This window comes from Armigeres subalbatus, chromosome 2 (genome assembly GCF_024139115.2).
Source record: "Armigeres subalbatus isolate Guangzhou_Male chromosome 2, GZ_Asu_2, whole genome shotgun sequence".
In the NCBI taxonomy this organism is placed as follows: Eukaryota; Metazoa; Arthropoda; class Insecta; order Diptera; family Culicidae; genus Armigeres; species Armigeres subalbatus.
The window spans coordinates 225,622,722-225,644,899 of record NC_085140.1 but is presented as its reverse complement, the minus strand read 5'-3'; the positions used below and the strand labels follow the sequence as shown (position 1 = coordinate 225,644,899).

Here is a 22,178-nt window from a genome sequence, read left to right as displayed (position 1 = left end):
ACCTGGACGATGCTCGTGGAGGACCAACGCGCACTTGGAGTTTTCGAAAGGAAAGTGCTGCGTACCATCTATGGTGGGGTGCAGATGGCGGACGGTACGTGGAGGAGGCGAATGAACCACGAGTTGCATCAGCTGTTGGGAGAACCATCCATCGTTCACACCGCGAAAATCGGACGACTGCGGTGGGCCGGGCACGTAGCCAGAATGTCGGACAGTAACCCGGTGAAAATGGTTTTCGACAACGATCCGACGGGCACAAGAAGGCGAGGTGCGCAGCGGGCAAGGTGGATCGATCAGGTGGAAGATGACTTGCGGACCCTCCGTAGACTGCGTGGTTGGCGACGTGTAGCCATGGACCGAGCCGAATGGAGAAGACTCTTATATACCGCACAGGCCACTTCGGCCTTAGTCTGAATAAATAATAAAATATGCTCTTAGAAGTTCGAGAATACGTTGATAAGTGCACTACATGCAAAGAGACAAAAGCTCCTAACATCGCACTTGCTCCAGAACTTGGCGAACAACGGGTAACAACACATCCATGGCAAATTATTGCCTTGGCTTTTATAGGGCCACTACCCAGAAGTCGTAGTCAAAATCAACATATTTTATCCGTGATCGATTTATTCAGCAAGTGGGTGATGCTGGTTCCATTCAAGAAAATTGACAGTCACAAACTTTGCCAAACTTTAAGGGACCAATGGTTCTACCGTAATTCGGTGCCGGGAGTGGTTATCACGGATAACGCTTCATGCTTTTTGTCCCGACAGTTTCGATCGTTGTGTGAGCAGTTCGATGTAAGGCACTGGCTCAATTCTAAATACCACTCCCAGGCCAACCCTGTGGAGAGGGTAAATAGGACTGTGAATGCCGCCATCAGAACCTACGTCAAAACCGACCAGAAACTATGGGATACAAAATTGTCTGAAGTGGAAACAGTACTGAACACATCCATACACTCAGCCACTGATCTTACTCCGTTTTTCACCACACATGGACATGAAATGTTCCTCAAGGGATCGGATCATCATTTGGGTGAAGATGGTGCCATCTGAAAGAGAAGAACGTCAGACTGAGATGTTCAATAATATTAAAACATTAGTTCAAACTAATCTTAAGAAAGCTCACCAGGAAGGCCATAAACGGTACAACCTTCGTCACAAAGTCTATGGGAAGACTCTTGAAATAGGTCAGACTGTTCATAGACGCAATATAAAACAATCTAGTTCTATCGAAAACTACAATGCCAAGTATGGGCCTCAGTATTTACCGGTTAAGGTAATACGAAAGATTGGCTCATCATCGTATGAGATCACAGATCTTGATGGGAAATCTTTAGGTGTTTGGCCAGCAGTACACCTGAAGCCAGCATAACACAAAAGACATCGTCTCGAAATTTACAGCTCTGGTCATTGAACTGTATAGCTCAACTAGTCTTCAACGATTGGAAGGTCATTGACCTCAACATCATCTCCTTGCTATTTCCCAACTTGGTACACTTGGTATCCTTTCCCAAAACAGCTCATCAACAAACAGTAATCTAGGTTCCGAAATACCAGATTTAGCTGTTACCAACTTGTCTGTCAGGGAAAAGTCTTTTTTCGATTAAACACCTTAAATCCAACATTTCCGAAGAACCTCGATCGTTTTACAATAGATCTAATATTCTAGTGCACACCATCGTTCTTTCCAAGTAGTTATGGTGATGCTCTTGTTTGTTTTGCTCTGCTCGTTCTAGTATAGTAAGGAAAAACCGTGCGTTCACATAGGAATACTGTATAAGTATTTAGGTGGCTCAAATCTCTATTTTGAGTCCATGTTATTTACTAGCTTTTATGGCAACAGGACCCCCTGTTTTGACGAAAACAGGGTGGGCCCAAGAAGTAATGTTTATATGAGAAACTATATCTTTCCCAGCGAAAGATATTTGTTAAAATCATGGCTAAATCCAAATAAATATATATTATCGATAAGGCAGATGTCGCCTTTCGAATTTATTAAAAGACAGATGCAGTCTTCTAATATATAGGGTATCTGTTCCATTATTAATAACATGATCCTATATCAATAACATTCGCAAAACAGGCAATTTAGACTCAATTTGTGTAGTGTTTTGTTGTTATCCGGCGTACTCAATGCTGAAAAAAATCACAAAAATGAGAAATAAAACAATTTGCGCGACAATTCTTTGTTTTCGAATGACATTGATTTGGGTACATGGTATGAAATCAAGGAGCAGTTCCCCTACATCTCTGAAGATAGTAGTGGTCTTCTAGATTAAGTAAGCCAGACATATAATGTTAAGGCTCCTAGAGTAAATGAAGAATGACCGAAGAATAAATGAAAATTGTTGAAAGAAAAACAGAAGGGTACCCAATTGATTGAGAGAGTGAAAGAAGGTGTGTAAAAGTTTAGCATAGTTTAGCAATAAGATAGAAAAACATTATTATTATAGGAAAAGCAGTACAATAAATCAGAAGACAAAAATATAGGACTACATAAGACTTCTAATCTAGCGTATGTGTTTATAACGGAAGCCTCAAATAGAATACAGATCCGGAGAATTGTATATCCAGAGAACAGATAGGTTGCGTAAATTAAAAAAAAAAATTGGTTTGGTATTTTTTTTATATGGGCGGAGGGATAATTGTTACCAACAACTGGGAACAATAGCTAGGTCCAGTGCCCGGTGTTCAGGGTAGTTAGTTCAGGCTAGCGGAAAGCAAACTATTTTTCTTAGTATAATTTTTATTGAACAAAATTCCTTAAATGTACATGGCACAACAATTATTTGAAGCAAATTAAAAATATATAAATGCATTTGAAATTATATACCACCTAATTGGAAGTAAAGCTAACGCAATTAAATAAAACTGTCAATTTGAAATCTATGTATCAGTTATATTCTCTACAACGGTTAACATCCTCTAAAACTATAAACTGACTACAGAATATTTAAGAGGTTGGTAGTACGTTTTCCGGAAGAGGGGAAAAATAAGAAAGAGAGTGATAGAGATAAAAGAGAGAGCGAAAAGGGAGAGAGAAAAGGGGTAGAGAACAAGGAGAGGCAGAAAGTTGAGAAGATAATGACGGGGAGAAAGGCTTGAACCTTGATAGAAGACGGACGGATTAAATGCTCGCTCGATTAGGAAAAACGGATCCCTGTTTTCAAGGAACGAAAAACGTGTTCGCGGTGAAACGGGAGTGCGAAGTATTCCCTCGGATTCGGTGTTGAGTGTCCAATTCAGTGTCAAGTGCCCAATGGGTCCAGTACCAGGATTTAGCCACGTCGTGATCCGGAGGTTCCAGCCCGGACCAGTGTCGCTACATTCCAGCCCGTGGTGAAGGCTTTTCAACAACCCGAGGAATCACTAAAGAGCCACGGATTTCTAGCCGCATCATCAATCGGTGCCACGTACCAGAAGCAAGTCACGGAAGTCTGGATTCACCACGGTCCTGAAGCGTCTCTGGTGAAAATCGGTGGTCACGAGTCTAAGGAGTGTTGGACAGTTTCGGCGAGTCTCGTTCTGGTGGTTCGTGCGCCCGACGACATTGCCACACCACACGCCACGATCCGCGATGGCCAAAGTCTTGGAGGTGAGGGTCTAGCAAGGTCCGAGGGCTTGCCCTGCTTGCTAGAACCCAAAATCCGATGAGCCATCGCCCCGTGAGCGAGCACGCGGAACGTCGAAAGGAGTGCGCAGTCCAAAGCGGAAAACCAACGATATCCCGAAAGCATTGAGGCCGGAAGACCTTCGATACCCCGAAAGCCATAAGGCCACGCGGCCGATACCCCAGGTAAACCGCCAACAATCAAACTACATCTCTCTCTCCCATTTTGCATGCTTCGCCCGATCAGAGGCGTCTACGGATCCGGATCGGCCGCAACGATACCCCCTTCCGCCCCTTAAATTGATGTAAAACAAAAATGTAAATAAATAGTACTTAAGCCTATCTAATTGTGTATGTGCCAATTTTCTTTCTGGAAGAGGGTCCTGTTCACCTAGTATTGGTCCGCATTCGTTTTCAGTTGTTTGGTCTGTAGTGTGTCCTCTCGAAGCAAGTGAGTGCCGACCCTGAGGTTAGATTCGCCCGAGCTAGCCAGTAGAATAAATTTACATCTTCCAAAATGACTGCAGCGGCAAGGCTGTACATTTGAAAGCCTGCGCACAGTATTTCGAGGCAGCGTTGCCGGAAGACGGCGAGCTCGATGGGGCCCCTCTTGAGGACTGCTGGAATACAGTCAATACAGCCATTAACGACGCAGCCGAGAACAACGTCGGGTATATGGGACGAAGTCGACGGAACGATTGGTTCGACGGAGAGTGCAGACAGATTCTAAAGGAGAAGGACGCAGCACGGGCGGTCGCGCTGCAGCAAGGTACCCGGCAAAACGTTGAACGTTATAGACGGAAGCGGAGACAGCAGACCCGCCGTTTTCAGGAGAAGAAACGCCGCCTGGAAGAAACGGAGTGCGAGTAGATGGAACAGCTGTGCCGTTCTCAAGAAACACGCAAGTTCTATCAGAAGCTAAACGCATCCCGCAAAGGCTTCGTGCCGCGAGCCGAAATGTGCCGGGATAAGGATGGGAGCATCTTGACGAACAAACGTGTGGCGATCGAAAGGTGGAAGCAGCACTACGAGGAACATTTGAATGGCGCTGAGAGTACAGGCAGTGAAAGTCAAGCCAGCGGAGGAGATGACTACGTCAGTTCAGCGGACGATGGAAGCCAACCAGCCCCCACCTTGAGGGAAGTTAAGAAAGCCATCCAACAGCTAAAGACCAATAAAGCAGCTGGTAAGGATGGTATCGAAGCTAAGCTCATCAAGATGGGCCCGGAAAAGCTAGCCACTTGCCTGCACAAATTGATAGTCAGAATCTGGGAAATTGAACAGCTACCGGAGGATTATATGCCCCATCTACAAGAAAGGCGACAAACTGGAGTGTGAGAACTTTCAAGCGATAACCATCCTTAATGTCGCCTACAAAGTGATATCCCAGATCATCTTCCGTCGTCTGTCACCATTAGTGAATGAGTTCGTGGGAAGTTATCAAGCCGGCTTCGTTGGCGGCCGCTCGACAACGGACCAGATCGGCAAATCCTTCAAAAATACCGTGAATACCAGATCCCAACGCACCATCTGTTCGTTGATTTCAAGGCGGCATACGACAGTATAGACCGCGTTGAGCTATGAAAAATTATGGACGAGAACAGCTTCCCTGGGAAGCTTACCAGACTGATCAAAGCAACGGTGGATGGTGTGCAAAACTGTGTGGAGATTTCGAGCGAACACTCCAGTTCGTTCGAATCGCGCCGGGGACTAGAACAAGGTGATGGACTTTCGTGCCTGTTGTTCAACATTGCGCTGAAAGGTGTCTTGCGGAGAGCCGGGTGTATCAGCCGGGGTACGAATTTCAACAGATCCAGTCAATTTATTTGTTTCGCGGATGATATGGACATTGTCGGCCGAACATTTGCAAAGGTGGCAGAACTGTACACCCACCTGAAACGATAAGCAACAAAAGTTGTACTAGTGGGGTAGTACATGTAGTACATGCTTGTGGTCGAGGAATTCGTCTACCTTGGATCCTTGCTAACGGCTTATAAAAATGTTAGCCGTGAAATACGAAGGCGCATCATCTGTGGAAGTCGGGCCTACTACGGGCTCCAGAAGAAACTGCGGTCAAAAAAGATTCGCCACCGCACCAAATGTGTCATGTACAAGACGTTAATAAGACCGGTTGTCCTCTACGGACATGAAACATGGACAATGCTCGAGGAGGACTTGCAAGCACTCGGAGTATTCGAGAGACGGGTGCTTAGGACCATCTTTGGCGGTGTGCAAGAAGACGGTGTGTGGCGGCGAAGAATGAACCACTAGCTCGCCCAACTCTACAGCGAACCCAGTATCCAGACGGTAGCTAAAGCCGGAAGGGTACGATGGGCAGTACATGGCTCAGTGTTATCTATTTAGATGTAGACTAAATAAATTAAAATAAATGAATGAGCCTGAAACAGAGTGAGCAGTGGCCGCCGCGCTGTAGCTGTCGATTTATTTCAATGCCCCAGATAGGAATGTGGAGTGTTTGCCGTCAGGATAAACAAATCAATTATGAGATGGTTTCCATGGGACACCGGGAAGATTTAAATCTCCTAGAACATTGAAACAAATGAATGCAGTCGAAAATGAAAACGATCGAATACTTGACCTTTGCTTCGTTAGCGACGAACTGCGCGAGAGCTGTTCGATTATACAGGCTCCATCTCCGCTCGTTAAAATCGGTCGACATCATCCTCCCATACTGACACATCTTAAGATAAATCCGTACTGTCGCTTCTACGAGCCGTCTGAAAGCGTTTCGTACGACTTTAATAAGGCCAATTTCAACGGCATGAATGATTTTCTTGCACACGTTGAATGGGACGCTATTCTTCAAGACTCCGACGCCGATCTCGCTGCATCGACTGTGTCAAGTATATTACTGTACGCTATTGATCAGTTCGTTCCGCTGAAATCCGTATCCAAACCGGTTAAGCCAGCCTGGTCTAATGCTCACCTCAAAAACCTCAAAAGAGTGAAACGCGCGGCTCTCAGACAACATAGCAAGTATCGTTCTGATTCTACAAGAGCCAGTTATTTGAAGGCAAACTCTGACTATCAGCAACTCAACGACCACCTTTATAACGTCTTTCAAAATCGTCTACAAAGTCGACTCAAGACTAACCCTAAAAGTTTTTGGCGGTACGTCAACGACCAACGAAAGGAATCAGGACTGCCCTCTTCGATGACAGATGGTTTATGCGAAGCCGAAACTACCCACGACATGGTCAATTTGTTTCGTTCCCAATTCAGTAGTGTCTTTACAAATGAGCACTTCGACCCTCAGGCTGTAGCCAACGCTACCAGGAATATTCCCCGTTTTGAAGCCGCTGAACAGCCGTTCTTCGTTACCGACGATAATGTAATAACAGCTAGTAAGGAATTGAAAACATACTGCAATCAATTGCTTTTATGTTTTTCTGTTGATTGCGCTATTCAAATTAATTCATGAAAAAAATGTTACTTAGGTCCTTTTGAAAAGTTAAGCGAGATTTGTCCATTTCGAAACATATTCTGTGCATATGGTCAGCCAAGGGTTCTTTTACAAATTACGTAAGGCTAAATTTGATGATTTTGGACCCCACCTTTCCCTCGTAACACTTTTTGTATGGAAAGTTTAAATTTTGTTTGTATGGATGGTAACGCTCGGCTTGGTCCCCTTCTCCCTACAGCGTTACGTGATTTGTGATAAGCCCCTGTTACATTTTCAATGTTCCATAAATATTAGAAAATCAAAGCGTAAAGATATAGGAGCTAGAATTAATCTTTTATAATCTTGCCTCACACACGTGTTCCGCGTGTGAACAAGTGAAAGCCTGTTGGAAACTTCACTACGTTGACCGGAGTGAATGGTCGATAACCGCCCAACTAACATTTAAGGTCAATGTAAATGTTATTCCAACTCGTCTATACGGCTTCAAGCTGAATATGTGTGCTATACATATGATCAAGAACTTCTATTCAATGCTTTTATCAGCAAATCTGGCGAATCTATTCAATTTATATTTTGTTGCTACCTAGATTCGAACTCCTGATTTCCTGATTCAATGGCCGCTGCTCTGTCATCACCGTCACTTTGACATATGTAAATAACAAAGAAAATTATGGATGTGCTTCTTCGCATAGTCTATAGGTTGTTTTACTAACGCTATTTTCAGATTCATGCTGTATAAACGTTAGAAAGTGGCCTACATGCTGCTTTCAGCACATAAGCTGTTGGCTAACTTTCATGCATCATCAATCGATGAAATTGTTTTTAGGCAACATTTTCTCGATCTGTATTGATGCTACTCTACTGCTAATCGTTTAACAGTAGCCGTCAACAGAAATATCGCTTCTAAATGGCTTGTTTTCTTACACTATCTGCTAGCATTAATGACAGCGCTTTGTCGATTGCTATAAGAGCAGGTGAATACCTTTGTAGCTGCATTACAGAAATCAATAGCTCATACACAGCTCCGGCACCAAAAATCAAATGTAAACATTGCGGTTTTGACGTTCCATACTGATAAGCTAGTAAAAGAAGCAGTATAAGGTTTACTTAAACGTTGTGTAATCTTCAAAGATACAGAAGTTGCCTAAAAGCTTCGTTAGTTCATTTATAGCGCCATTAAGCTATATTGTTAGTGCTATAACAACAGCGAAAACGTTTTCATTGTGAATGCTACTCACCGTAATATGGGAAGTTGCTAACAAGCAACTCAGTTACATACATGAGCTCTTAACCGATAAGCTTTGTTGCTAATTCAGACAGAGCTGTTTTATGACTATATGAAAGCTGCTTAAACGATAAAAGATGAAATATATTCGGCACAAACTGACTAGCTGATAGATATTTGGGAAATAGTCGAGTTGAAGTTTAAGGGATTATTTGCGGAGACTTTTCTTTTATTCAGCATTAGCTGCTTTTATTCAAATATTATACAGCCAAAGGCTAGAAGTTCAAGCTTTTAGCACCAAAATTGTTAGTTGGGCGAGAGAAACCGTCCGAACCCCAAGTTCAGTAGTTGATCGTCTCGAGGTGACAGTGCCGTAGAATTGAGTCACTAACTGTGGAATTCGTGATTAGCGATTAATGACAGCGCTTTGTCGATTGCTATAAGAGCAGGTGAATACCTTTGTAGCTGCATTACAGAAATCAATAGCTCATACACAGCTCCGGCACCAAAAATCAAATGTAAACATTGCGGTTTTGACGTTCCATACTGATAAGCTAGTAAAAGAAGCAGTATAAGGTTTACTTAAACGTTGTGTAATCTTCAAAGATACAGAAGTTGCCTAAAAGCTTCGTTAGTTCATTTATAGCGCCATTAAGCTATATTGTTAGTGCTATAACAACAGCGAAAACGTTTTCATTGTGAATGCTACTCACCGTAATATGGGAAGTTGCTAACAAGCAACTCAGTTACATACATGAGCTCTTAACCGATAAGCTTTGTTGCTAATTCAGACAGAGCTGTTTTATGACTATATGAAAGCTGCTTAAACGATAAAAGATGAAATATATTCGGCACAAACTGACTAGCTGATAGATATTTGGGAAATAGTCGAGTTGAAGTTTAAGGGATTATTTGCGGAGACTTTTCTTTTATTCAGCATTAGCTGCTTTTATTCAAATATTATACAGCCAAAGGCTAGAAGTTCAAGCTTTTAGCACCAAAATTGTTAGTTGGGCGAGAGAAACCGTCCGAACCCCAAGTTCAGTAGTTGATCGTCTCGAGGTGACAGTGCCGTAGAATTGAGTCACTAACTGTGGAATTCGTGATTAGCGATAGCCAAGGTCATTTTTTTTTTCGTTTTCTGAGGACTTCTTTCAATCCAAAAACTTAATCAATCATATTTACACTAGTGAAACCCAAATAGGTAAAGCGCGGTTGATTGTGACCGCCGTGAAGTGAAGTGGACTACTATTCAAAAATTGTACTCCGAATATCAACGCGGTGATGACTGGCGTGCAGACTTGGTTTGACTTTGAAGGATTTGGACTCAAGACTCAAAATTGCAAGATTGCATACACACAACCAGCCCATAAACTTGTTATTACTGAAGCACAATCAAATCATAAGCATCAAAATAACCATCAAAGTCGTAATTATTGATTTTCAACTAGTTGGTAATGTTACAACCGCCCCGCCCCTCTGCTCTTCCTGTTCCATCAAGAAAATTACTACAGAATAAACCGTTTATGAAGGATGACAGGCAACAGCTTTCATCGGGTCTCAGATGGATTATGGTGAGACCAAACCAATATTGTTCTACACTATATTTCGTTTTCTATCTATAAGGTTACGATATTTTATGTTACTTTTCGGAAGTGTTTCGCGTTGCGCCCGGGTTTCATTTTGAGATTATGCTGATACCATGTTCACTTGATTTACAATCGATGAATATTCGGACTAGCTATATGATTCTACTATGCTTCGCGAATGTTGTTAAGTTATGTTAAAAGTTTCTTTCTGAAATTAAATCTACGGGGAGCATGTTTCTTAATGGTTTTATGGGTTTGAGCAGACTTTATGTACCATCCATGGCGACGATGTTTATGACTTTAATATTAGTATTCTTTTTTTATTTGGCGTCATTGAATGGTTTAGATGTTTACTGATTTTGTTGTCTCTGACCATTATTTTGCTAAAACTTTGAAAGTTAACACTGTATCTTATGGCTTCATATTGGAAGCTAATATCAGAGCCAATATCTTCCTTTTCTGTTGATGTTCTCTGTTTTCATTTTGTTCGAAGTCCATTAACGGCTAACAACAATTGTATGATTTTAACTCTTTACAAACCGTCGTAGCACTTCTGTACCATAATGAATGTTCAATTAAGATTTTCCATACGTTGACAATATTTATTGTTTGTTAGATTACCATTTCTATGCAGCATACTACTCATCAGTCTTGAATAAATAGCACCATTCATTGTATTCAAAACATTCATGATGCTTGAAATAGATTCTTTTTTTTAATTCATCATGAAAAAGATACATCTCAGTATGTAAAACCCACTAAATTTCACTCGGTTCAAAGTTGAACGGAACATACTACACATGCTACATGGTTGACATCTGCACATCACATGTTCTTGCAGCTGTCGGATCATTACCAAAATTCAATTCAACTCATAGTTATTGTCGATTTCTGGTTAATTTCTAGCTTCGGCTGGACATATACTAAAATTGAAACGATACAGAGAAGATTAGCATGGCCCTGCGCAAGGATGACACGCAAAATCGTGAAGCGTTCCACATTTTTAATTCATTTGTTGATCAAAATCATTATCATATCAGGGGGGAAGGGGAATTTAATTTCTTTTTGCTCTTTTTTCGTTTCAGAGAGCGAGCAAAGGCGCTTAAACCTAGGCTATTAGCCAGGGCAAGGCTAATACCTTCGTCCCATCCGAGGAAAATCATCGGCAAGGATAATGGAGTGACATAAATTTCTTAGCAAAGTCACTCCCAACGTATTTCCACAAATTTTCTATCATTTGCTTATAATGATACTCCTAAACCACATACCCTACCCACCATCCAATTCCTTGACATCTATGAGGGCGTCGGTGAGTCGCTGGCCTCTCGTCAAGTAGATGTCATATCATCATTTCCTTCCCTTTCCTAGTAACGGAGAAGATGGGCGTGGCCGGCAATGATAGCTTTCATGTTTTATCATTTTGGACCCCCAATTGGATTTCCATTGAATCCCAAATGGAAATCCATAAGCAATTGGGGTAAGAAAGGTAAAGAAGCGTCGTCGACTGAACCAGCAACGATTATCTGAGAAAGCTAAGGCAAAGAAAAAGAGGTGTCAACGACGTTATGCTGAGCAATTTAAGAATGATGGCAAGAATGATCGTAATAAAACTAATAAATTTACGACACCAAGTCCACACATCAGAGTGCCTCATTTTATTAGAACCAGTAATAATAAAATGACAACTCAACGAAGCCACTTCGCCCTTCGTGATGACGATAACCATTCTTTTAACCTACCGATGGACAGAGAGTTACTTGCAGCTGCTAAGGAACGTTTTTCACATCCGCCTCCAACACTGTATCGACCAATTGCATTCCAGAGAGGAGAAATTCTGAACCCGTATCCTGCTTCTGACCGTCCAACGACATCCAATACTCCTAATCAATCACCAATGCGCTTGGTTGGGACCTGTGCTTGCCAGTGTTTTGCCAGAATTGACGAACTCCTTAGAGGAAGGTATTGAATCTACATGTATTAAATGTAATATTCATAGCATAAGTGACGATGACAGAATCACTGACATGACTGTGGTAGCAAGTAAAAATGATCACGAAGTCCCTAATGAAATTTTAATATACTGTCAAAATTTTAACCGCATGCGAGGTGCTGGCAAAATTAATGAAATTCACAATAAAGTATGTACATGCGCTTACAATATTATAATTGGTACTGAAACTAGTTGGACAGAAAGTATAAAAAATGAGGAAGTGTTCGGTAATAAATACAATGTTTTAGATGTGATCGAGACCTAATTTTAACTGATAAAAAATCGGGTGGTGGTGTACTAATTGCTGTAAATACCGCATTTGATTCCGACTTAATTGAAACGGAAAATTTAAAGAGTTTGACGACGTTTGGGTAAAGGTTTTGATTGGCCATGAGACACATATATTTGTGTCAGTTTATTTTCCCTCATTTGCAAAGAAACAATCTTATGAAAAGTTTTTAATACAGCAGAACAAGTTATGAGTGACATGGATTCAGAAAATAGAATTCACATATACGGTGACTTTAATCAAAACTCAATTGAATTTATTGCAGATGAAGATAATATGTCTTTGCTACTTCCTATCATTGGTGAAAATGAAACTTTACAGTCACTTTTTGATAAATCTAGTCAGTTGGGATTAAATCAAGTGAATCATGTCAGTAACGACCGTAATGTCCATTTAGATCTTCTCTTCACTAACTGTACGGAAGATTTCAATGTTGATAATTCCCAACATCTTCTGTGGAAAACGCACAATACCACACAGCAATTGAATACTCATTAATAATAAATTCTGCCAGCACTCGCCCGAATAAATGTGCATTTGAAATGGTGAATGACTTCAACAATTGTGACTTTGATAAAATGAGAAATGAACTTGACGCAGTTGAGTGGCAAACAATACTCAATAGTAACTTAGATATAAACAGCAGTCTACATTTTTTAATCAAACACTGTTTGCGTTAGTAGATGAGCTAGTACCTAAGAAACGCAAAAAAGTTTTCAACAATTCTAAGAATCCGGTCTGGTTCACTCGTGAGATAAGAAATCTAAGAAATCGTAAACAAAAATGCATAAAACATATAGGAAAAATCGAACTTCTGATAATCTGAAACAATATATTGAAATATGCAGGGAGCTTGACGATCAAATATCAGAAGCATACGAAAATTATAATAGGATTTTAGAAAATAATATAAAAAAGGATCCTAAAACCTTCTTTAACTTTGTCAAAGAGAAAAGAAATCGGATACTTTTCCATCATGCATGAAATTTAAAGAATTGGTTAGCCATGATAGCCAGGAAATTTGCAATTATTTCGCGAATTTTTTCCAAAGCACTTACAAACCTCTTGGTGCTGTTTATGATCGTGATTATTTTCATTATTTACCTGATCAGACAAATGATATTTCAATATCCGGTATTACTGTACATGAAATTGTAACAGCATTAGAAGCATTAGATGCGTCCAAGGGTCCTGGACCCGATGGAATTCCCCTTTATTACTAAAACAATTAGCTACTTCATTTGTAAAACCATTATTTTGGCTTTTAATAAATCATTAGCTCATGGAGTATTCCCACATTTATGGAAAAATCTTATCTTCTTCCAATTTTCAAATCAGGCAAACGCGCAGACGTACAAAATTATCTGGGCATTGCAATTATATCATGTATACCGAAATTGTTTGAATCTATTGTGAACATGAAACTCTTTGAACAGGTTAAGCACTTGATCACAAATCGCCAACATGGTTTCTTTAAAGGCAGATCCACTGCCACTAATCTCTTAGACTTCGTGACATTTTCACTTGCTGCAATGGATAGAGGTAACTCTGTTGAAACTTTGTACACGGATTTCAGTAAGGCTTTCGATAGAGTTGACATCTCTTTATTACTCTTTAAGCTTCAGGGGGTCGGCGTTTCGTAATATATGGTTAGATGGATTGAATCATATCTTAGAGATAGAACACAGTTAGTGCGCTTCCATAATAAATTGTCTTCGCCAATTAAAGTTACTTCTGGTGTACCACAAGGATCACACTTAGGTCCATTATTGTTCATTCTTTTTGTTAATGATATAACACTCATATTAAAATGCCTTAAGGTCCTTATTTATGCCGATGACATGAAATTGTACATGGAAATTTGTGATGATGCTGACTTAGACGTATTTCACCAGGCAATTGACGCTTTTTATAACTGGTGCTCAAAAACCATCTCGATATAAACGTGAAAAATGTAGCATAATTTCATTTACTAGAAAGCAGATATTACAAAACATTACCTGTAAGCTAGGCCAGGAACGAATTATACGATGCACAAAAGTGAGAGACTTAGGGTTATTATTAGACTCCAAGTTGACCTTTGTAGAACATTATAACGTCATTATTCATAAAGCACATAACATGCTTGGATTCATTCAACGTTTCAGTTATCATTTCAATGACCCTTACACGATAAAAACACTCTATGTGTCCTACGTCAGATCAATATTAGAATACTGTAGCATTGTCTGGTCACCCTATCAAGAAGTCCACTCAAATCGAATCGAATCAGTACAAAACAGTTTTTGCTTTTGCTCTTAGAAAGTTAGGTTGGTCAACCCTACCGCTTCCGTCATATGAATCTCGGTGCCTACTAATTAATATCGAAACACTTAAGAAAAGAAGAGAAGTTGGTTGTGTAACATTCGTTAATGGTTTAATCTCACATCAGATAAAAGCAGAAAGCCTTCTGTCAGGCTTGAACTTTTATGCACCTACGCGTACCTTGAGAAATCGTGACTTATTTCAACTAAATCTGCAACGCCCATCCTATGCTAAAAATGGACCGCTCAACTCTATGATGAACATATATAATAAATATTGTGAGGTCATCGACATATCAATGTCTAACACGCTAGTGAGGAAAACAATGAATAGTATTGCATAATAGTTGTCTAGTGATTAAAACAGATAGTGTTTAAGTGAAACAATGTGTTTGTAGTCTACAATGCTTGACGAAATAAATAAATGAATATACATGACAACTATCAGTATGCAATCTAAGAAATACTCCGTTACAACGCAACGCAACGCAATTCGTGATTAGCGATAGCCAAGTGCATCGAAACCGCCGCTGTGACAGTGTCGGCAAGTGTGGCCAAAGCCGAAGTTCCTAAAACGTTTCCCAAATCGGGATTCCCCGACCTTCCGCGAGTGCAGTGTGCGCAAATCCCTCCCTAAAGCTGAACCATTGCATCGGTATTGGCCAGGGTGAACCCGGCGTCCACCATCCGGCGGCTAGAGGCCGCCATATCAGTAGAATCTGTAGGCTAGGCAGCCCCTGCATCAGATATCAAATGCATCTGCATCAAATATATCATATTGTTAATATAGTATATTTGAAATAACTCAATCTGAATACATAGTTATTACACATGTTGGTATAAGTAACAACCATTGTTGAAATTGAGTGCTATTTTGTATGACATATTTGATAATTCACTAACCTGTTCAGAAGATGGAGTACAATGCTGTAAAGGTGATGACTTCAAGGGTCGTTTACGTTTATTTGGAGAACTTGCTGGATACTTTGATTGTAATAATCCAGCTATTATTTCCGATAGTTTTCCTTCGTATTCTTCGCACCAGCAACTATAATATACAATAAAGAATCATATTCCTGAATGTAAAGCTTATCTCAAAGGGCGGGACTATTACCGTAGAACAGATATCACGAATGCGTCTGCTCGAGTTTTTGACTCTCTGCTTAGAAGACATTTGACCAACTCTGTCGAAGGCTTTTCATTCTTCAATAGAAGAAGAATATACGTAAGTGCTTCTGCATGTACAGAAGTGTCCAATTCGGGAATGATGTCCTGCAAAAAACATTAACAGATGAAACTTAGATTGGAGACGTTTTTAAAGACAATAATTTTCTCTACAAAATTGAAACTCATAAAAATCAGATTTTTTAGGGTAATATATGAGACTAATCGCGCGGGCCGATTTTGCTTGTTCTGTGCGGACGAATTGAAAAACCAATCCGTGCCTGTTTTGTCGTGTTCCTGCTCAGTAAGCAGATAATTCGCGCGGGCCGATTTTGTTTGTTCTGTGCGGTCGAAATACAAACTAGTCGTCGTGTTCCTGCTTATTAAGCAGATTATTCGCGCGGGCCGATTTTGTTTGTTTTGTGCGGTCGAAATGAAAACCAATCAGTGCCTGTTTTGTCGTGTTCCTGTTCAGTAAGCAGATAGTTCGCGCGGTTGAGTGAGTAAATAATTGGTGCGCGATCAGACGTGTTTTAGGTAGGATGCAGAACATTTGTAAGATCCGGGTTACTTTGTCCTGCTTTGGACGGTTCGTAAGTAACTCTTCTATCTATATAAATAAAATTGAAATGGTCTGTGTTCGTATCCGCATAACTCTAAAACGGCTGGATGGATTTTCTTCATTCCTTCAGCAGTTATCTTCGTTGTGGTTTCCGACGGGTTTATATTTCCTCATGCGAAATTCACGAGCGGGGTTGGGTAAGTCGTGAAAAACTAAAATTAAGATTCGTTTGGGAAATTTGCATACACATTTCAAAACGCATATTTTCGCCTACTATGCAGGACAACGTCTGCCGGGTCGACTAGTTGATGAATATATTTTAATTATTTTTCAGCATATAGTGTTGTTGACAAACGCTCTATATGGTCGAATCTTCTTCTTCTTCTTCAATGGCTCTACATTCCAACTGGAACTTGGCCTAGCTTTTCAACTTAGTATTCTATTAGCATTTCCTCAGTTATTAATTGAAAGCTTTTCTATGCCCGCCATTGCATGAGTATGTATCTTGTGTGGCAAGTACAATGGATACACTATGCCCAGGGTGTCGAGAATGTTTCCAACCCGAAAACATCCTAGACCGGACCGAGAATCGAACTCGCCATCTCCGGATTGGCAATCCTACGCCTTTGCTCGCAAGGCTACTGGAGACCCATATGGTCGAATAGAGCTCCCTATTATTCACCATACCGATCTGGAGTCCTGCGGAACTATGTAGGCCTACGCAAACAGGATGATTTCCACATGCCATCAGCTGAACGAAATTGGGTTTCCGATTCCAGAACGTTTCGTCGGGGTTCTCCTGCTGGCTGGACTACCGGAGCGGTATCAGCCAATGGTCATGGCGCTGAAGAATTCCGGAACGGCCATAACGGGGGATTCCATCAAGACGATTTTGCTGCAGGAAGAAGTGTTGCCATGTGAAAAAACTTCGTTCGTTGCTAGGGGTAAGTTTCAAACAAAACCACAAGCTCACCATGGCAACGAGAAAAACAGAAAAAATTCGGCGCCGCCCAGAGGGCCGCAAAAAATTTGGCCACATCGCGAAGTTCTGTCCGGAGAATCCAGGAAGTAAAAAGGCTGACGCCTTCTGCACGGTGCTGTCGACAATACAGGGCCAGGATGCGGACCAGTGGTACCTGGACTCGGGTGCAACTAAGCACATGACGAGGGATCTGCAGCTGCTAGATGACGTGCGCAACGCCAGCGGGGTAGTTTTTGCTGCCAACAAGGAGACGATGAAGATTGAAGCGTGTGGTACAGCCACTATTTACCCGGTGTGCCGCGAGGATCAAGATGGAATTCCTGTTCACGACGTGCAGTTCATCCCGGATCTGTCGACAAACCTTTTGTCGGTGGTACAGATTGTGAAGAAAGGCTTCAAGATTATATTCCAATCGACGGACTGCGAAATCTTCAACTCCGAAGGTAAGCTGATGGCAACCGGAATCATCGAGAACGAGTTGTTCAAGCTAGCACAGGTAAGAAAACCCGGCCAAGCAATGTTGAGCTCCGCATGTGCATCTATCGATACCTGGCACAAGCGGATGGGACACCTCAACTACAATAGCGTGAAGAAACTGGCCGGTGGAATAGCGTGCGGAATCCAAATTTCAAACGAAAAGCACAGCGACTGCGTGGTGTGTCCGATGGGGAAGCATACCCGGCTTCCATTCAGCAAAAGCGGTTCAAGAGCTGAAGAATTGCTGGAAGTGATTCACTCAGACGTAGCGGGACCAATGGAGGTATCGTCACCATCTGGAAGCCGTTATTACGTGACGTTCATTGACGATCGTTCGCGTACAATGTTCGTATACTTCCTGAAGACCAAATCTGAAGAATTCCAGGAATTCCAGGCGCAGGCAGAGCGCCAGTGCGGACGAAAGATCAAGATCCTGAGGACAGATAATGGTAAGGAGTATATCAATAATGGATTTCAAAATTTCTTGAAGCAGATGGGAATACGGCACCAAACAACCAACGACTACACGCCCGAGCAAAATGGGCTGGCAGAGCGTGCAAATAGGACGATTACCGAGCGTGCGCGGTGCATGCTATTTGAAGCAAACCTTCCGAAATCTTTCTGGGCGGAGGCAACGGCAGCGGCGGTTTACATAATGAACCGATCTCCCACTCGCGGTCACGGATTGACTCCTGAAGAGGTCTGGAGCGGTAAAAAACCGGACATTTCCCACGTCAGGGTGTTTGGAACGAAGGCCATGGTGCAAGTACCCAAGCAGAAACGACGGAAGTGGGATCCAAAATCGAGACCGTGCGTATTGACCGGATTTGAGGAGGAAACGAAAGGCTACAGCTTGTACGATCCCAGTACGAAGTGCTTCCTGAAAAGTAGAAAGGTGAGTTTCATCGACGAATGCACTGGCGGTTGTGCTCTACCAACGAGGCAACAATGCACGGTGGTGCCGGTGGACTTCGGGAGTGCTCCAGGTCAAGTGTCAAATGTTCCGAACATTCAAGACCATGATGAGGCAGCATACGAAACAGCCGAAGAAATCTCTGAAGATGAAGACATCACTGACACTTCTACTGATACTATTGTTGAAATGACTGTGCTCCCTTCGCGAAAATCTCCAAATCCACCTTCTCAGTCAAAGGTATTGAGGCGCAGCGAACGGGAGCACGTACTACCAGGCAAGTACCAAGATTTTCATATGCAAAGCAAACGACTTCCCGTGCAAAACATTTCTCAGGTCCGGTCATATGATTCAAGCGACTTCGAGGGCTTCAGCGATGTGGATAGCAACCCCGATCCCAACCAGTGCTTAACTACAAATTCAAACCGAAGAATAACCACGAACGTTGGGAACAGCGAACCGAAGAACTACAGGGAGGCGATGGCATCGCCGCAGGAAGGAAGCAGGCGATGGCGGAGGAATTGGAGTCGATTCATGCCAACAACACTTGGACGTTGGCTGATCTCCCTCCAGGACGGAAAGCTGTAGGATGCAAGTGGGTGTACAAGATCAAGCATGGCATCGCCGGAGAGATTGTACGATTCAAGGCTCGCTTGGTTACCCAAGGCTTTAGCCAGCAATACGGATCGGACTACGATGAAGTGTTTGCTCCAGTGGTACATCAAACCTTCCGGACGCTAATGGCAGTTGCAGCGAAGAAAAACATGGCAGTACGACGTCAAGACCGCATTCCTGAATGGCGATCTTGAGGAGGAGATATATATGCGGCAACCATGTGGATTCGTGCAAAGAGGAAGCGAAGGCAAAGTCTGCCGACTTAATCGAAGCTTGTACGGGCTGAAGCAAGCGGCAAGAGCGTGGAACCAGAAGCTACATGAGGAACTGGTTCGACAGCAATTCGAACGCTGTGTATCCGATCCTTGCCTGTACCGGAAGAAGTTGAAGGGGCAATGGTGCTACGTACTGGTGTACGTCGACGATCTTGTAGTGGTGAGCGATGATCCGTCAATGATTGAAGCGCTCGTGAGGAAGCTGAAGCGGTCTTTCGAGATCAGCGAACTGGGTGATATTCGTCATTACCTAGGGATGGAAGTAGAGAAAGATAAGCACGGGGATTACTTTCTGACCCAACAGAAGTACATTCGAGAGCTAGTCGAATCAAGCGGATTGACGGACGCTAAAGCATCCAAAACACCGTTGGACCCTGGATACATCAAGAGCGAGAGCAACGGGACGCCGCTGAAGCCCAACACCGAGTACCAGAAGCTTATCGGGAAAGTGTTGTACATAGCTGTGAACACCCGACCCGACATTGCGACTGCGGTATCCATTTTGAGCAGGAACACGAATCGGCCCACCCAAGAGGACTGGACCGAGCTGAAACGTGTGGTACGGTACCTCAAGGGTACAGCCGACTATCGACTACGACTAAGCAGGAAAGGTGAGACCGGTACCATCATCGGCTATTCTGACGCCGACTGGGCGGAAAATCGAGACGACCGAAAATCCCATAGCGGTTTTACGTTCAAGGTCAACGGATGAACGGTAAGCTGGGCTTGCCGTAAGCAAACATGTGTAGCACTATCAACAGCAGAAGCCGAATTCATCGCACTTGCTGAGGCGGCACAGGCAGCACTTTGGTTAAAGCTACTACTGCAAGAACTTGTCGACGATCAGCATGTAGTCATCCACGAGGACAACCAAAGTTGCCTGAAGATCAGGAGAGGGAGAAGCTATCAAGGAAAATGAAACATATCGCAACGAAAATTCATTTTACGAAAGATCTGGTTGAGAAGCAAGAAATGAAGTGCGTGTTCTGCCCATCCGAAGACATGGTGGCGGATCTACTAACGAAGCCTTTGGGAAGCACAAGACTGGAGAAGTTAGTCATGTTGATTGGACTGACTGTTGCCGTTTAGGAGGAGTGTTGTAGAGAAAACGGAAACGGTCATAGTAGGCGTAAGAATAATTATTGTCATTAATATTTAGAAAATAAATCATTCGCATTTGTTCGTTCATTCTAACCAGACGTATTTCTATCCACTGAGAGTTTACTCCTCACAAGAAATCCTATTGAAGGATTTGTAAAACAACGCAAACTAAGCCTGTGAGTAGGTAAATTAAGACGAAAACTACAATCAAGGTTTTCAAAACTATACTGAAAATAATCTACACATTCATGCTACTGGTTCCACACATGAATTTTCACTACTTGAGAAGAATATCATTATAAAGTGGAAATCCAGTCGCAAATTTTAAAAAATGAAACGTTCGGTTCAAAGGAATTTCATCAAGAATAGAAATGGAAAACACGTTAAATCTTTATGGATTGTATCTGTGGATACTGCCAGTTTTTGGACCATGTTTTTCTTTATTAATTTTTAAATAAGAGTGATCATTCGAACGCGTATGCTAATGAAACATCATGGTTCATAAAATAACATTTTTATTAACATAAGAAATATAATATTGTTTGGTCAATCATGACAAGGAGGAGTCATTTTTTATCATTTTTTGTGGCTACCAGCAAAATTCTGCGGACGCCGGACATATGGCTCCCTCCCTTGAAAAGGTTATTAAAAATGCTGCATGAATTCTTGTTATATTGGATAACTAATCCGAATGACGACACAATTACACCAGAATCCGAAGTACAAGTTTCAATCTGTAAAATTAGGGCATATTTTTTAATCGTTTGTTGTATAAAACTAAAACAAGCACTCACCATTTTTTATATACAAAAAAATAACAAAATTTCAACCAAATTAATGAAAATACAGTTAGTTTACACATACACAAGTTTAAGATGCCCACGATTTCCAGATAGTGAACAATCAGTCAACAAAGCGCCATTTTATTTTTCCCCTATCATTGCTTATAGACGAATCCAAGTAAAAATAAGAAGAAGACACACGACGGTGTTAACTTTGACAGATCCTACAGCACAGCATAGGAAGATAATTTTTAAATGCTTATTATAAATTCTAGACAAATTGTAATTAAAATCTGATTGAGGTACGATACGGAAAAAGTTCTGAATTACATGTTCGGAAGCTTATCTCAATTTTTTTAAATATTTTCCAAAAATGTACCTATCATATCCAGTTTTCCGCGAGCGGTAATGGCCGCCAGCTTGCCTGCGGGTTAGTCTCTGATTTGACGTTTCTGGAGGTCAACTGCACCCACCATTCGAGCATTTTGATCAATGTGGTATATAAGAAGGCTTGAATTCACCGAATCAGCACCTTCTTATATGCAACATTGGTCAAAATGATCAGAGCGGTGGGTGCAGTTGACCTCCAGAAACATCAAATCAGAGACTGACCCGCAGGCAAGCTGGCGGCCATTACCGCTCGCGGAAAACTGGATAGTTCGGGACCTTTTCCGTATCATACTTCAATCAGATTTTAATTACAATTTGTCTAGAATTTATAATAAGCATTTTAAAATGATCTTCCTATGCTGTGCTGTAGGATCTGTCAAAGTTAACACCGTCGTGTGTCTTCTTCTTATTTTTACTTGGATTCGTCTATAAGGCATTTTATGAGACAGATCGAAACAGCTTGTTTTCTCGTGTTTATCTACTTT

At 41.8% G+C, this 22,178-nt stretch overlaps 1 protein-coding gene, 1 long non-coding RNA gene and 1 other non-coding gene across 5 annotated transcripts in view; 1 reads left to right on the top strand and 2 right to left on the bottom strand.

Annotated features, from left to right (window-relative positions):
• LOC134211772 (integrator complex subunit 3 homolog) overlaps window positions 1-22,178 on the bottom strand; it is a 225,563-nt gene that overhangs the window by 125,334 nt on the left and 78,051 nt on the right. For all 3 annotated transcript variants that reach the window (XM_062688996.1, XM_062688994.1, XM_062688995.1), the window contains 2 exons: window positions 15,547-15,704; window positions 15,336-15,480 (listed from right to left, as the gene is read on the bottom strand). In XM_062688996.1, the coding sequence (XP_062544980.1) occupies window positions 15,336-15,480; window positions 15,547-15,704 (303 nt within the window). The remainder of the gene's footprint in view (window positions 1-15,335; window positions 15,481-15,546; window positions 15,705-22,178) is intronic.
• LOC134218671 (U6 spliceosomal RNA) lies at window positions 10,752-10,855 on the top strand. The gene has a single exon (XR_009981434.1). It is a non-coding gene; the product is annotated as a U6 spliceosomal RNA (small nuclear RNA).
• On the bottom strand, window positions 20,922-21,709 carry LOC134211778 (uncharacterized). The gene is made up of 3 exons (XR_009979094.1): window positions 21,683-21,709; window positions 21,316-21,527; window positions 20,922-21,255 (listed from the first exon to the last, which is right to left on the bottom strand). It is a non-coding gene; the product is annotated as an uncharacterized LOC134211778 (long non-coding RNA).